Source organism: Salvelinus namaycush, chromosome 26 (assembly GCF_016432855.1).
Source record: "Salvelinus namaycush isolate Seneca chromosome 26, SaNama_1.0, whole genome shotgun sequence".
NCBI lineage: Eukaryota > Metazoa > Chordata > Actinopteri > Salmoniformes > Salmonidae > Salvelinus > Salvelinus namaycush.
The window spans coordinates 37,092,854-37,110,147 of record NC_052332.1 but is presented as its reverse complement, the minus strand read 5'-3'; the positions used below and the strand labels follow the sequence as shown (position 1 = coordinate 37,110,147).

General features: G+C 46.7%; 2 protein-coding genes across 3 annotated transcripts in view; one reads left to right on the top strand and one right to left on the bottom strand.

Annotated features, from left to right (window-relative positions):
• Positions 1–6,474, top strand: part of ssh2b (slingshot protein phosphatase 2b) — a 43,825-nt gene extending 37,351 nt beyond the window's left edge. For both annotated transcript variants that reach the window (XM_038965347.1, XM_038965346.1), the window contains 2 exons: positions 1,704–3,081; positions 4,409–6,474. In XM_038965347.1, the coding sequence (XP_038821275.1) occupies positions 1,704–3,081; positions 4,409–5,830 (2,800 nt within the window). In that variant the 3' untranslated portion in view covers positions 5,831–6,474. The remainder of the gene's footprint in view (positions 1–1,703; positions 3,082–4,408) is intronic.
• Positions 6,475–11,256: 4,782 nt separating this feature from the next.
• On the bottom strand, positions 11,257–14,885 carry LOC120021588 (zinc finger protein 214-like). Its single transcript, XM_038965387.1, has 3 exons — positions 14,515–14,885; positions 13,748–13,870; positions 11,257–12,029 (listed from the first exon to the last, which is right to left on the bottom strand). Exons 1-3 carry the CDS (start codon positions 14,585–14,587, stop codon positions 11,356–11,358), a joined length of 870 nt encoding a protein of 289 aa, XP_038821315.1. The 5' UTR covers positions 14,588–14,885; the 3' UTR covers positions 11,257–11,355.
• Positions 14,886–17,294: the final 2,409 nt, after the last annotated feature.

Sequence of the window (17,294 nt, the reverse complement as noted above, 5' to 3'; positions counted from 1 at the left end):
GTTTTGTACACTTGTGTGTGTGTGTGTGTGTACCTCGCACATAAACACACAATAAACTCCTGGTGTGAATTACCCATGAGTCAGGGGAATTACCCATGAGTCAGCGGGGCCCATGAGTCAGTTTTCAGTCAGCCAATGAGCAGCCAGTCTGGTATGGAGCTGGATGGAGGAGCCTACCAGAAACTAGTATTTAATGTTGATCTCTTCTCTCGATTCCCTCTTTCTTCCTCTTCTTCGGTCATTCTTTCCTTTCTCCACTGCCTCTCTTCCAACTCCCACCTCTCGCCATTACCCTCGCCCCCCCTCTTTCTCTCTCCACTACCCTCTCTCGCCCCCCTCTTTCTCTCTCCACTACCCTCTCTCGCCCCCCTCTTTCTCTCTCCACTACCCTCTCTCGCCCCCCTCTCTCTCTCTCCACTACCCTCTCTCGCCCCCTCTCTCTCTCTCCACTACCCTCTCTCGCCCCCCTCTCTCTCTCTCCACTACCCTCTCTCGCCCCCCTCTCTCTCTCTCCACTACCCTCTCTCGCCCCCTCTCTCTCTCTCCACTACCCTCTCTCGCCCCCTCTCTCTCTCTCCACTACCCTCTCTCGCCCTCCTCTTTCTCTCTCCACTACCCTCTCTCGCCCTCCTCTTTCTCTCTCCACTACCCTCTCTCGCCCCCCTCTTTCTCTCTCCACTACCCTCTCTCGCCCCCCTCTTTCTCTCTCCACTACCCTCACTCGCCCCCCTCTTTCTCTCTCCACTACCCTCTCTCGCCCCTCTCTTTCTCTCTCCACTACCCTCTCTCGCCCCCCTCTTTCTCTCTCCACTACCCTCTCTCGCCCCTCTCTTTCTCTCTCCACTACCCTCTCTCGCCCCCCTCTTTCTCTCTCCACTACCCTCTCTCGCCCCCCTCTTTCTCTCTCCACTACCCTCTCTCGCCCCCCTCTTTCTCTCTCCACTACCCTCTCTCGCCCCCCTCTTTCTCTCTCCACTACCCTCTCTCGCCCCCCTCTTTCTCTCTCCACTACCCTCTCTCGCCCCCCTCTTTCTCTCTCCACTACCCTCTCTCGCCCCCCTCTTTCTCTCTCCACTACCCTCTCTCGCCCCCCTCTTTCTCTCTCCACTACCCTCTCTCGCCCCCCTCTTTCTCTCTCCACTACCCTCTCTCGCCCCCCTCTTTCTCTCTCCCTACTAGCCCCCTCTCTCTCCTACCCTCTCGCCCCCCTCTTTCTCTCTCCACTACCCTCTCTCGCCCCCCTCTTTCTCTCTCCACTACCCTCTCTCGCCCCTCTCTTTCTCTCTCCACTACCCTCTCTCGCCCCCCTCTTTCTCTCTCCACTACCCTCTCTCGCCCCCCTCTTTCTCTCTCCACTACCCTCTCTCGCCCCCCTCTTTCTCTCTCCACTACCCTCTCTCGCCCCCCTCTTTCTCTCTCCACTACCCTCTCTCGCCCCCCTCTTTCTCTCTCCACTACCCTCTCTCGCCCCCCTCTTTCTCTCTCCACTACCCTCTCTCGCCCCCCTCTTTCTCTCTCCACTACCCTCTCTCGCCCCCCTCTTTCTCTCTCCACTACCCTCTCTCGCCCCCCTCTTTCTCTCTCCACTACCCTCTCTCGCCCCCCTCTTTCTCTCTCCACTACCCTCTCTCGCCCCCCTCTTTCTCTCTCCACTACCCTCTCTCGCCCCCCTCTTTCTCTCTCCACTACCCTCTCTCCCCCAGTAAGCAGAGACACAACAAGCTGTGGCGTTCCCACTCGGACAGTGACCTATCGGAGCACCACGAGCCGCTGTGTAAGACCGGCCAACACCCCCACACCCTGGGCCGCTCCGACCCTCGTAACCAGGGTAACAGCCCCGCCACCCCCTCCCTGCAGGAGCTGCTGCAGCCGCTGGGATCCCCCTCCAACACGGGCCAGGTGGTGCGGTCCATCTCCGAGTGTGGGACCCCTTCTAGTGCAGGGAAGGTGGTACAGTCCAGTAGCCAGCCCAATACTACTGCTACCCAGGAGAATAATCTGGACACTAACCAGGAAACTAGGACTGAAGCTCTGTTGACCTCCACAACCGGGGACCAGTCATTAGGTACTGGGGACCAGTCATTAGGTACTGGGGACCAGTCATTGGGTACTGGGGACCAGTCATTGGGTACTGGGGACCAGTCATTGGGTACTGGGGACCAGTCATTGGGTACTGGGGACCAGTCATTGGGTACTGGGGACCAGTCATTAGGTACTGGGGACCAGTCATTGGGTACTGGGGACCAGTCATTGGGTACTGGGGACCAGTCATTGGGTACTGGGGACCAGAATCCGTCAACAGCAGCAGCTACTACTGTCTCCACTGGTTCCCAGGCCCATGGGGAGTCTGTGTGTTCCCAGTCACCCCCTCTCTCCAACGGCCTGTGTGATTATGAAGAGGACCCCTCAACCCCTCTCCCTCAGCCGCGGGCGGCCACCGTGGTGCCTGACATTTCCACGGTAACCGTGGCGGAGACCGTGCCGGTCGGGCGCCCTCATCCGCCCCCTATCCACCACCTCCTTGTCTCCCCCGCCGCCCTTCCAACCCCCTCCGATGAAGACGAGACTCCGAAAGCCAAGGAGCCGTCCACCACCTTGCCTAAGGAAAAATACTGCCAGCTGCAGGTGACACCATCAGTGCCTGAGTCATCGTCGATGACCCCGGAAACAAGCACACAAACAGCAGGACCACAAGAGCCGTCCACACCAGTGCCTGACAAGAAACTAGACTGTGACCAGCGGTTACCTGGGGCATCATTGGACAGTTCAGCATCCCAACAACCCTCCAGTATTGAGGTACTCATCATTAGCCAGCCCAGTGCCCCCCCTCAGGACCCTGCTCTCGAGGCGGAGGGGTCCTCGGCTCTCAGCACAGACCACATCAACTTCTTCAGCGCCAGAGAGAAGTTCCAGGGCCTGACTCAGGATGGGAGGACCCGTTGCCTTTCTGATCAGGCACTGCAGCAGACACCTCAGCCCATACCCAGGGATCCAGGACAGGAGCAGCAGCAGCAGGAGGACCCCTCTGCTGTGGCGACTGGGAAGGGAGAAGAAGAGGAGGAGGTCGAGGAGAGGAAGAGGGTGAGACTATTTTAATGATTTTGATCAAATCTTGTGATGAGTCTTTGCACTGTAATAAAGGCAATTAGTGATTTAATTCGGGATTTAATTTGACTATCTGTAGTTGCAATACAACTGTTCCACACAGAAGCATATTCATACAGAAATACACTCACCGGACAGTTTATTACCCCGTTCACAAAAATGCATCGCTCCTACAGACAGTGAGTCACGTAGTTGTGGCTTGCTATTTAAAGCAGGCAGACAGGCATCGAGGCATTCAGTTACTGTTTGATTGAACGTTAGAATGGGCAAATTGACTGTCCCAAGCAACTTTGAGCGTGGTATGATTGTCGGTGCCAGTATCTCAGAAACGGCCACCCTCCTGGGCTTTTCACGCACAACAGTGTCTTACTGAGAACGGTACGATAAACAAAAAAGATCAAGTCAGCGGCAGAGAGGTCAAAGGAGAATGGCAAGAAAGGTGCTAACAGGCGTCCCCCAAACGGACAAATAACAGTGCAGTACAACAGTGGTGTGCAGAATGGCATCTCGGAATGCACAGCTCGTTGCTCTTTGTCACGGATGGGTTCCACTCCTATCAGCTAAAAACTGGATGTCAGATAGCTGAGCGGGTTAAGAGCGTTGGGCCAGTAACCGAAAGGTTGGGGGCGAGAGAGGGTAGTGGAGAGAGAAAGAGGGGGGCGAGAGAGGGTAGTGGAGAGAGAAAGAGGGGGGCGAGAAGGTCTTCTGCTAAATAAGGGGTTCCCAAACCTTTTCACTCGTGGCCCCCCTTCCAGCATCCCGCGCCCCCTGCTAGCGCCCACATCTAGTTCTCTGGGCACAAGCACCGTTCATGACACCACAAACTGTTCACACTGCTCTGGTTGGAAAGAATTTAGCAGGTTTAAAGCTTATTTCCTGCAGTTCTTTACATTTTGTCATGGGGTGCAAAGAACATTTTGTGGTTTTTAAAGCTAATTTTCTTGCAATTCTACACATTTGCCATGTCTAATGTGTATTCATGTGATATTTGAGTGACAAAAAAATTACAACAAAATCTATGGGCAAAAAAAATGCTAACTAAGATGGGCCAGTCCGATCTGCAGCAAATGTGTGATGCCATCAGCATGGAACAACATACCTGTGGAACGTTTCTGACTTGTAGAATTCATGCCCTGAAGATATGAGTACCTAATAGATTCAGTTGTGAGTTTGTGTTCTCCAACATCGCCACCCAGTGGTGTTAGTGGGGATCTTAAGAAAATGAATTTAGGCTACCAACTTGCAAAAGGACTACTTCTATATTGTTATTTATTGTACTGATTGCTGTTCTTCTTTCTCTCAGGAGAGCATTGTCTCTGTTCACCTCATAGTCACAGAACTGGAGTCCATGACGCACACTGTGGCCCCTCCCCCTGGCCCTCCCAGCCAACCAGAGCCTACTGTTTCCCAAGACCACGAAGTGGGTCAGTCAAACCAGGAAGTAGAGGGCAAAGATGCAGAGTCACAGCAGGAAGTGGAGGTTGTCAAAGAGGAAGTGAAGGACGAAGCAGAAGAGATGGAAGCAGTCTCCCACTCTCCTCCCGCCCCTCACTCTGCTGATTGGACGATGGGCTCTGTGCGCCGCGTCACCCAACAGCTGGAGCAGCGAATGAGGCAGGACTCTCCACCTCCACCTTCCCTCCCTCCCACCCACCCCCATCGTCGCTCCCCTCTCTTCCCTAACTCAAGAGAACACTCCCCTCCTGCCTCTCACCCCTTCCCAGAGACAAACTCCAACCCCCAGAATGCACCACTCTGCATGCAGGGGTCAGAGGTCAGCACTGTGCAGGAAAAGGGTGGGGGCTGTAGTCCTATGGAGGAAGATGGAGGACAGGAGGCTTGGAGAGAAGGTTTACATGAAGACAGTGTCCAAATGCACAAACACAACCTTAGTGATGGCAGCCTTGCATCTACCTTCCACCCTACCCTCATCACCCCTCACCACTCTACCCCCATCACCCCTCTCCATCCTACCTTAAACTCCGCCCTCGCCCCCCTCTCTTCCATGGATTTCCTGTGTCTGGAGGGGGTGACAGAGTTTGAGTCGGGCACAGACTGGGACAGTCTCCCGGGTCGAGGACCCCCCGGTGACGACGACATGAGGGAGACATGGGAAACTCTGCGGGAGCTGGGGGCGTTCCTTCGCCAGGTGAGCGGGGGCGGAGCCAAGGTACCCAGGTGTGTGGGCCAGGTGTGGGGGGAAGGTACGCAGGCGAGGCAGAAGAGGGTCAGGGGTGGCGACAGACAGAGAGCTAGGGAGGTGGAGGCACGGATTCGCCAGGCTGGGCTGACACCGCCCTCCCTGATGAAGCGCTCTGCCTCATTGGCTAAGCTGGGCTGCTTAGAGCTGTCGGCCAATGACCTGAGCAATTGGGATATTAGCCCCACCTCTCCGGCGACACCCGCTGTGGAACCCCTCCTTCCTTCCACAGCGGCTGACGAGTCCTCCAGGAAACTGAGGGTGCTGTTCCACAACGCCCTGCGTCCTTCTGTCTCCACCAGCAGAGCGGAGAGGCCTTGTGAGAGTGGACACACCCCCTCAGAACACTTGCATTCTCCTACGTCCAATCAAGGCTGGCAGAAGGGGAAACATCCTGACTCTGGCCATGCCCCCTCGCTGACGGCTGACCTGATCTCCGTGGCAACACGACAGCAGTACGGAAGTACACACCCCCTACGTAGACTGAAGAAACGGACTGTCAGCACCCTCTACCACACTATGTGACCCTCACTGTGTGTGTGTGTGAGAGACACGAAAGCTGGTCAAACGCCAGCCACTTCCCTTAGCCCCTACCACCTTCCCTGGCAGATGATAGTCAGATGTGTGTACAATATGCCGGCCTCCTCTAGGATCATTGTAAGGCTCGATGGATTATAGCTAACACAAAGCTGATCTCTTCAGGGCGTGAGGGCATCATGTATGTAGTGACTTCTAGGATTTGTAATGTTTCTTGTTGCATACTGTATGTAGTGTGTATTTGAGTTATCATTTTAGGATGTGTCCTTTGTTTTCTATTGGTTGGAGTCTGAACTGTTTGTGTGAGGCAGAATATCTCCATATGTGTGTGTGTTTTAAAATAATGTTTGTCACTTTTGTGTACATAATAGGAAGTGTGTCTGTGTGGGACTGCAAAGTGCAGTTTCTCCCTTCCCTTTCTATCAGAAATAACAATGATATGGGGAGGTTTCTCAAATATGCACTTTACTGTTTTTTGAGTTGTGTACGGTTCCTACCCTTGGAGCATGCTTAATGTGAGTTGAATAGTTGTGAGTATTTTACAGTGCAGAAATGTCATTTCCTTTTAAATCTGTAAATATTCTAATTTTTTTATGTGCTTAAACTGTGACCAATAAATAATGACAACTTAACTCCGACTGTTTCTCAATAGGACCACAAAATAGTTCTTTACGTATGAAATATAGACTGACGACAGAACGGTGTGCAACGTTGAATTCAATGGAAATGGTTCTGTACAGAACGACCAGTTGAGAAGCGTTGTGATTATGGTGAGGGCAGATCCCATACGGTGTGCTGCATGAGTTTGACATTTCAGATGTTCACACCCATATGAATCAGGCCACACCTCACCATCCACACGGGAGCAAACATACCTGCACTTTCACCACGTGTCATTCAGTACAAACCGCACGGCAAATGTTGAAGCGAACTGAACGAGCCCCAGTTCTTCCTCTGTCCTTTACTTCTCAAAGCTCATTGGAGGAGGAAGTCCGAGGGAGGGGACCTTGGATCCTCTCCTTCAATGAGCTTTGAGAGGAATTGAGAACTTAACTACTGTAGTAATATCTTCAGACACAACCGTTTTGTTTTCAAAAGACAGAAATGGTGATGGCATCTTTTTGTAGCCACTAACTCCGCCATGGTTCGTTGGAGAAAATGAATGGCCATTTTGGATAAATGCCGAAAATAAGGTCTGTGATAAACACAGGCTTAGGAGACCTAATACTTTCTGTTTGATAATCATCAGCTAATGTCACTTCTTGAAGAATTAGTCAATTTAAAAAACAAAGCCTTAAGGTCATGTTCACTACTATTCAGGACAAAATATTTAACATCTCTTAAGCCTGAGTTAACTCAGACTAAATGTTCTGCATTTATTCCAAAACCCCATTCATTTATCCATAGGGATGGCTGAACAAAAATATAAATGCAACAATTTCAAAGAGTTACAGTTCATATAAGTCAATTGAAATATTCATTAGGCCCTAATCTATAGATTTCACGACTGGGCAGGGGTGCAGCCATAGGCCCACCCACTCAGAATTAGTTTTTCCCCATAAAAGCGCTTTATTACAGAGGGAAATACTCCTCAGCACCCCCGCTTCAGATGGATGATCCCGCAGGTGAAGAAGCCAGATGTGGAGGTCCTGGGCTGGCGTGGCTACACGTGGTCTGCGGGTATGAGGCCGGTTGGACGTACTGCCAACTTCTCTAAAACGATGGAGTTGCCTTATGGTAGAAAAATGAACATAAAATGCTCTGGTGGACATTCCTGCAGTCAATTGCACACACCCACAAAACTTGAGACATCTGTGGAATTGTGTTGTGTGACAAAACAACACATTTTAGAGTAGCCTTTTATTGTCCCTAGCACAAGGTGCACCTGTGTAATGATCGTGCTGTTTAATCAGCTTCTTGATATGCCTCATCTGTCAGGTGGATGGATTATCTTGGGAAAGGAGAAACGCTCACTAACAAGGGTAGGTAAATGTGTGTGCAACATTTTAAAGAAATAAGCTTTTTGTGGTATGGAACATTTCTGGGATATTTTATTTCAGCTCATGAAACCAACACTTTACATGTGTTTATATTTTTCAGTATAATTTCCAGGTTTTAGGACTACAAACTGGTGAGCTCTATGCAAGCTCAATCAATGATTACACTTTTAATCGTTACCATCTTTTCCACAGTGAGTCACTAGCTAAGTTTCCATCCAATTTCAGGAGTGGTGTTTCCACCAAACAGTCAGTCGCTGATGACATACTTTTTTGCACCGAATAAAAATGTAATGTTTCCATCACGTTTTTCAACTCCACCGATTTATCACAAAAACTGTTCCGTTAAATAGTAAATGTGCTTACTTTGGTTGAGGTAGTGGTGTAAAGTACTACTTAGGTCATTGTTTGTAGGAACCTGTACATTATATTTATTTTAGAAAACTATTACTTTACTCCATACATTTTCCCTGACAACCAAAAGTACTCGTTACATTTTGAATGCTTAGCAGGACAGGAAAACGGTCAAATTCACACACTTATCAAGAGAACAACCCTGGTCATCCCTACTGCCTCAGATCTGGTGGACTCACAAACGTGTGTTCAATGGTATCTTGAGTATTGGAGTGTGCCCCTGGCTATCCAAGAAAACGCTGCCGTCTGGTTTGCCTAATATACTAAGGAATTTGATACGATTTATACTTTTAATTTTGCTACTTAAGTATATTTTATTGGAAAGGAGCATCAAGAAGATCATCATAACTGATTTAATCTGTAATAATAAACTAATGGTTTCCAGAGGCATAGTGGGACTCCAACGTTTCCTCTATATTATACCAATATTTCCACCACCATTTCTTACCTAAATAATTTGACACAAAAAGAAAATTGTACCAAAACTACTCGTTTCCATCACAGCTGTCATGATATTTTTTTTTTTATACGGTATGACTTTACTCGCATAAAAACTGTGGATGGAAATGTGGTTACTGTTCATCTTAACAGTATTGATGAAGAACACGATGAAGAACACTGTGCCAGCTGAAAGATCCACTGCAACCGTTTTTATATCAATATCAAATCATTTCTGGTTAACAATGAAGTACCTTAATGGGATTATTTTAAATTAAGATGGTCAAAAAGGAACAAAAATACAGTGAGTTCCAAAGGTATTGTGACAATGAATTCATTTTTTTGTCTCTGTACTCCCGCACTTTGTATTTAAAATTATAGAATGACTACGAGGTTAAAGTGCAGACTGTCAGCTTTAATTTGAGGGTATTTTCATCTGGGTGAACATTTAAAAGTTCAAATAACTTTTTACACATGGTCACCTAAAATGTAGGGGACTAAAAGTATTGGGACAAACTCACTTATACAATGCCTTCGGGAAGTATTCAGACCACTTCACTTTTTCCAAAATTTGTTACATTAAACTTATTCTAAAATGGATTTCTCTTTTTAAAATTAATCAAATCTACACACAATACCCCATACTGACAATGCAAAAACAGGTTTAGAATTTTTGCTAATTTATATAAATAAAAAACATTTACAAAAGTATTCCGACACTTTAGTCAGTACTTGATTACAGCATCGAGTCTTCTTGGGTATAACGCTACAAGCCTGGCACACCTGTATTTGGGGAGTTTCTCCCATTCTTCTCTGCACATCCTCAAGCTCTGTTCGGTTGAATGGGGAACGTTGCTGCACAGCTATTTTCAGATCTCTCCAAAGATGTTAGATCGGGTTCAAGTCTGGGCTCTGGCTGGGCCACTCAAGGACATTCAGAGATGTGTCCCGAAGCCATTTCTGCGTTGTCTTGGTTGTGTGCTTAGGGTCGTTGTCTTGTTGGAAGGTGAACCTTCACCCCAGTCTGAGGTCCTGAGCAGGTCTCTCTGTAATTTGCCTTGATCTTGACTAGTATCCCAGTCCCTGCTGCTGAAAAACATCCCCATAGCATGATGCTGCCACCACCATGCTTCACCGTAGGGATGGTGCCAGGGTTCCTCCAGACGTGACACTTGGCATTGAGGCCAAAAAGTTCAATCTTGGTTACATCAGACCAGAGAATCTTGTTTCTCATGGTCAGAGTCTTTAGGTGCCTTTTGGCAAACTCCAAGCGGGCTGTCATGTGCCTTTTACTGAGGAGTGGCTTCCGTCTGGCCACTCTATCATAAAGGCCTGATTGGTGGAGTGCTGCAGAGATGGGAGACCCTTCCAGAATAACAACCATCTTCACAGAGGAACTCTAGAGCTCTTGTCAGATGTACCATCGGGTTCTTGGTCACCTCCCTGACCAAGGCCCTTCTCCCTCGATTGCTCAGTTTGGCCGGGCAACCAGCTCTAGGAAGAGTCTTGGTGGTTCCAAACTTCTTCCATTTAAGAATGATGGAGGCCACTGTGTTCTTGGGGACCTTCAATGCTGCAGAAATGTTTTGGTATCCTTCCCCAGATCTGTGTCTCAACACGATCCTGTCTCAGAGGTCTACGGACAATTCCTTAGACCTCACGGCTTGGTTTTTGCTGTGACATGCACTGCCAACTGTGGGACCTTATATAGACAGGTGTGTGCCTTTTAAATCATGCCCAATTAATTGTATTTGCCACAGGTGTACTCCAATCAAGTTGTAGAAACATCAAGGATGGTCAATGGAAACAGGATGCACCTGAGCTCAATTTTGAGTCTCTTAGCAAAAGGTCTGAATACGTATGTAATTTAGGTATTTCTGTTTTCTATTTTTAATAAATTAAAAACCTGTTTTCGCTTTGTCATTATGGGGTATTGTGATGTCATTATGGGGTATTGTGTGTCGATTGCTGAGGATTTTGTATTTATTTAATCAATTTTAGAATAAGGTTGTAAGGTAACAATGTGTGGAAAAAGTCAAGGGGTCAGAAAGCTTTCCTAAGGCCCTGTATGTGTATTAAAGTAGTCAGACTTAGTATCTGGTCCCATATTCCTGGCACACAAGTATTACATCAAGCTTGGGACTCTACAAACTTGTTGGATGCATTTGCTGTTTGTTTTGGTTGCGTTTCAGATGTTGTTCCCAATAGATATTAATGGTAAATAAAGTATTGTCATTTTTGAGTAACTTTTATTGTAAATAAGAATATGTTTCTAAACACTTCTACATTAATGTGGATGCTACCATAATTACAGATAGTACTGAATTAATCGGGAATAATGAGAAAGTTAGACGCACAAAAATCATACCCCCAAGACATAGCCTCTTACCATTACAATAACAATAACAGAGGTTAGCATTTTGTGGGGGGTGTATGATATTTATGCCTAACTCATCATTCACAATTATCCATAATCATGGTCACATCCATATTAATGTAGAAGTGCTTAGAAACACATTCTATTTTTATTTACAATAAAAGTGACAATACATTATTTACCTTTAATTTCTATTGGGCACAACATCTGAAACAACCAAAACAAACGCATCCAACACACTGTTCTCTGATGTTGTGAGAAATGTTGATGTCGAGTGAAGCTTTTCTCTAGTGTGTTTTACACTGGTGGTTCTTTAGAGTAGAAGATGCGGTAAAACTCTTCCCACAGTCAGAGCAGCTATAGGATTTCTCCCCTGTATGTATTCTCTGGTGGTATAACAAACTCCCCTTTTGACTGAAATATTTCCCACAGTCCGAGCAGCTATACGGTTTCTCCCCTGTATGTATTCTCTGGTGGTATACCAAACTCCCCTTATGACTGAAACATTTCCCACAGTCAGAGCAGCTATACGGTTTCTCCCCTGTATGTATTCTCTGGTGGTATACCAAACTCCCCTTATGACTGAAGATCTTTCCACAGTCAGAACAGCTATGAGATTTCTCCCTTGTGTGTGTTCTCTGATGCTGTTTTAAGTTTGAATGTTGACTGAAACTCTTCCCACAGTCAGAGCAATGGTAGGACTTCTCTCCAGTGGACTTGAGCTGATTCCTTGTTGCCAAAGAGGTCTTGCCACATTCAGTGCCATAAGTTTCCTCCTCTTCTTCTCCTTTGATTTTAACAGTCAGCTCCAGTGTCTGACTTTCATCCTCCATCTTGACTGACTCCATCTTTGGATCTGGCTTGCTTAGGTCACTATGGTTACAGTCAGGACCCAATTTCCCAGGCTGAGGACACTCCCACGTTTCCTCTTTCTTTTCCTCTTTCAGAACTCCAGAATAGTCTAGACAGAATATAAACAATAAGCATCACTGAAGAAGTCAGATTGATTTCCTGTTCACTCTCGTTCTGACTGACACCTTATTTGTTAATGCAAATGTTTTATTATTAAACAACTAATTGACCGACATCGGATCAATTCGTTTAATTCCATTTAGTTCTCTAGGAGAGAAATCATACGAAGCTGTAGAGTTGTAGTTTTCAATAGGCAAATATTCAAACGTAGTTCAGCGCAGAAAAGTGGTGATTAACTACTATGAAAAGAAACAAGGTGCTCGACTCAACCTTTACATAAACTTAGATCAGGTGCTGAATCCTCGCATGTAATCCAAAAGATCAATGATAGGACAGAAAACATTTGTGCGTCTATAAAAATGTTTATTTAAGGTGATTCAGAGGGCTGTCCTATTTTTGTTCTTTGAATTAACTACAATGACCAGAATCCATTACACCTGTTCTTCCCGGCTCCACACACAGACCGCATGAGAGAGGAATGTACATGACACAGAGACGAGAGAGATTGATAGCTCGTGAGGTAGCTCTACCCAATTGATAGTTGAAGCAGACTTGAAAGTATGCCTTATCTACTTATTCTAGAACTACTAAAAGTGATTTAGTCAGACAGCTCTGCAGCATGGGCCGCTACTAGCTAGCCAACAAATAGTATGACTCAATGGGGAGAGACAGGGGACAACGTCAGACGGGGAGAGACAGAGGACAACGCCAGACAGGGAGAGACAGAGGACAACGCCAGACGGGGAGAGACAGAGGACAACGCCAGACGGGGAGAGACAGAGGACAACGCCAGACGGGGAGAGACAGAGGACAACGCCAGACGGGGAGAGACAGGGGACAACGTCAGACGGGGAGAGACAGAGGACAACGCCAGACAGGGAGAGACAGAGGACAACGCCAGACGGGGAGAGACAGAGGACAACGCCAGACAGGGAGAGACAGGGGACAACGCCAGACGGGGAGAGACAGGGGACAACGCCAGACGGGGAGAGACAGGGGACAACGTCAGACGGGGAGAGACAGGGGACAACGTCAGACGGGGCGAGACAGGGGACAACGTCAGACGGGGAGAGACAGGGGACAACGTCAGACGGGGAGAGACAGGGGACAACGTCAGACGGGGAGAGACAGGGGACAACGTCAGACGGGGAGAGACAGGGGACAACGTCAGACGGGGAGAGACAGGGGACAACGTCAGACGGGGAGAGACAGAGGACAACGTCAGACGGGGAGAGACAGAGGACAACGTCAGACGGGGAGAGACAGAGGACAACGTCAGACGGAGAGAGACAGAGGACAACGTCAGATGGGGAGCGACAGAGACAACGTTAGATGGTTGGCTGGCTGCTACTGTCTGAGAAGAGATGACTTAATGAAATAATAAAATTAAATAAAAAGTAATATACAACAGAAATATTTGACTGATGTAAAGTAATGTGCTAGGCAGTAATGGGAAGTCACTACCATCATGGGGCTCTTATTAATAGTTGTATTCTATGTTGTTAGAGACTATGGAATTTAAATTTTTAAAAAACTCTAAAATCATTTCAAGGTTATATTTTATTATGCAAAGAAAATTACAAATCAATTTAAATAGAAAACCGTGATAATCATTTTTTAAAACCGAAACCTCAAAAGGGAAGCGCATCGCTCGGTACTATTACAGATCCCAACAGGCCTAATACTGAATCTGATACTAATACTCACTTAGATACATAAAATGATCCACATCTTCTTCTTTGATATTCAGGTCCAGCTTCTGACTTTCATCCTCCAGCTTCGGATCTAGCGTGCTTTGGTCACTATGGTAACAGTCAGGACCATGCAGCACTGTTGAAAAAAAAGAAAAGGTTAACTTAACAAGTTAAAACTACCAAAGCAGGGCTCAAACTTGGGATGAGCCGGTGTGAGATAACAGGGGAGCTCTGCTGCAGGAGGGGGAAGCTGAGCCGGTGTGAGATAACAGGGGAGCTCTGCTGCAGGAGGGGGAAGCTGAGCCGGTGTGAGATAACAGGGGAGCTCTGCTGCAGGAGGGGGAAGCTGAGCCGGTGTGAGATAACAGGGGAGCTCTGCTGCAGGAGGGGGAAGCTGAGCCGGTGTGAGATAACAGGGGAGCTCTGCTGCAGGAGGGGGAAGCTGAGCCGGTGTGAGATAACAGGGGAGCTCTGCTGCAGGAGGGGGAAGCTGAGCCGGTGTGAGATAACAGGGGAGCTCTGCTGCAGGAGGGGGAAGCTGAGCCGGTGTGAGATAACAGGGGAGCTCTGCTGCAGGAGGGGGAAGCTGAGCCGGTGTGAGATAACAGGGGAGCTCTGCTGCAGGAGGGGGAAGCTGAGCCGGTGTGAGATAACAGGGGAGCTCTGCTGCAGGAGGGGGAAGCTGAGCCGGTGTGAGATAACAGGGGAGCGGACAGGAGGGAGAGAGAGATGCAGTAGCCAAGCCAGATCATCAAAGACTAGTTAGACTATCTAACTTACAGCAGCCACAATGTGTCAACGAGCACAGCTGATGTTGGGACAATGTAACCACAGCAGTCTGGAGGATCTTCATTCCAAGGACTGGCTAGAAAGAGGATCACCAGCTCACATCTGGCCCCGACTGAGATTGTGCTGAACAAGAGATGGCTGAAGGACATCACCAAATTCCAGAATTTTTGGTATGCACCAAGTCATCATGTTGGGTAATTTATCATTTAAATTTGAGGTATTACTTCATTACAGTCTCAATTCCCACTAACTCACATTGAGGCAAACAGTTCATATATATATATGATAAACTCAGCAAAAAAAGAAACGTCCCTTTTTAAGGACCCTGTCTTTCAAAGATAATTCATAAAAAAATCAAAATAACTTCACAGATCTTCATTGTAAAGGGTTTAAACACTGTTTCCCATGCTTGTTCAATGAACCATAAACAATTAATGAACATGCACCTGTGGAACAGTCGCTAAGACACTAACAGCTTACAGACGGTAGGCAATTAAGGTCACAGTTTACATATACTAATTGAGTGTTGGTAGCATTGCCATTAAATTGCTTAACTTGGGTCAAACATTTCAGGTAGCCTTCCACAAGCTTCCCACAATAAGTTGGGTGAATTTTGGCCCATTCCTCCTGACAGAGCTGGTGTAACTGAGTCAGGTTTGTAGGCCTCCTTGCTCACACACGCTTTTTCAGTTCTGCCCACAAATTTTCTATGGGATTGAGGTCAGGGCTTTGTGATGGCCACTCCAATACCTTGACTTTGTTGTCCTTAAGCCATTTTGTCACAACTTGGAAGTATGCTTGGGGTCATTGTCCATTTGGAAGACCCATTTGCGACCAAGCTTTAACTTCCTGACTGATGTCTTGAGATGTTGCTTCAATATATCCACAATTTTCTTTCCTCATGATGACATCTATTTTATGATGTAAACCAGTCCCTCCTGCAGAAAAGCACCCCCACAACATGATGCTGCCACCCCCATGCTTCATGGTTGGGATGGTGTTCTTCGGCTTGCAAGCCTCCCCCTTTTTCCTCCAAACATAACAATGGTCATTATTGCCAAACAGTTCTATTTTTGTTTCATCAGATCAGAGGACATTTCTCCAAAAAGAACGATCTTTATCCCCATGTGCAGTTCCAAACTGTAGTCTGGGTTTTTTAATGGCGGTTTTGGAGCGGTGGCTTCTTCCTTGCTGAGCGGCCTTTCAGGTTGTGTCGATATAGGACTCGTTTTACTGTTTCCTCCAGCATCTTCACAAGGTCCTCTGCTGTTGTTCTGGGACTGATTTGCACTTTTCGCACCAAAGTACGTTCTTCTCTAGGAGACAGAACGCATCTCCTTCCTGAGCGGTATGACGGCTGCGTGGTCCCATGGTGTTTATACTTGCGTACTATTGTTTGTACAGATGAACGTGGTAACTTCAGGTATTTGGAAATTCCTCCCAAGGATGAACCAGACTTCTGAGGTCTTGGCTGATTTCTTTGGATTTTCCCATGATGTCAAGCAAAGAGGCACTGAGTTTGAAGGTAGGCTTTGAAATACATCCACAGCTACACCTCCAATTGCCTCAAATCAGAAGCTTCTAAAGCCATGACATCATGTTCTGGAATTTTCCAAGCGGTTTAAAGGCACAGTCAACTTCTGACCCACTGGAATTGTGATATAGTGAATTATAAGTGAAACAATCTCTCTGTAAACAATTGTTGGAAAAATTACTTGTGTCATGCACAAAGTAGATGTCCTACCCAACTTGCCAAAACTATAATTTGTTAACAAGAAATTTGTGGAGTTTTAAGGACTCCAAAATAAGTGTATGTAAACTCCCGACTTCAACTGTATGATACCAGCTTATACGCACGGGGGTTAGCATTTCACTTCTAAAATGTTAAATGTTATGCAGTGAAAACACCCAAACATATCCAAATCAAACTTTAGTAACCACAATCTGGGCTTGTTACAATGCCCCAATCATGACAGATTTGACAAATATCCACTTTGTCAGATCAGATTTCTTGAATGTGTGCCAATCCGGCGTCCTTTATCCCTCACGGCCTGTGTTCCATTTACCTTGTCATCGCATCTATTAGCTAGCTAACTAGACAGGTACATAATAAATGAAAATCAAATTGTAGCTAAATGTTTAAGTTATTATAATAACACAACTGGCAAAAAAGCATACTTCCATTTCTTTGTACATTTATTGCTATGTCACATTCCACCAAAATATTTTTCTCTTCTTTTTCCCAGTGTTATTGGCTAGCTAATTATAGTAGAGAACATCTGTCACAAAGATGCGCATGACAATGCATCATGTACAATGTCAGAGCCTGGGCAAAAAAATTTTTTTTTACTTTATTTGCTCAACTTTGTTTTTACAGACAAATGACGGTGATATGAAATGATGAAAGATTGCTTGTGATCATGAACATCTATACGGAGGGCGAGTGATGACAGCAACACACAAGCCAGGAACCGAGAGGCAAGTGCAGCAAGTTAGCTTGATGGCTGCATCTGTTGTATTTATCTTTAGCGGCTTTAGAAAGTCACGTGCCACTTCCTCTCTCTAGAAATGTCATTTGAGTGGGCGGGAAATAGCGCCAAGATACACCTTTCCCAGAAGGCCAGCCCAGAGCAGCATAGGACCAACCCCCTTGTTTTTGTTCAAAGTGAAAAAACAAGAAGAAGTGGGGCAGCATGGTGGTCGCCCACAACCTGCGGATTCCACCTTTAAATAAATTACGAATCACATGAAATAAATCATCTTTAGAAAGG

Bases quoted from the DNA above. Each gene is read 5' to 3' on its own strand.
- LOC120021588 (XM_038965387.1), bottom strand. From the start codon at position 14,587: ATGAAGATCCTCCAGACTGCTGTGGTTACATTGTCCCAACATCAGCTG. The intron at 13,871-14,514 runs GTAAGTTAGATA...TTTTTTCAACAG, and splicing joins GTTGACACATTGTGGCTGCT to TGCTGCATGGTCCTGACTGT. The intron at 12,030-13,747 runs GTGAGTATTAGT...TATTCTGTCTAG, and splicing joins GGATCATTTTATGTATCTAA to ACTATTCTGGAGTTCTGAAA.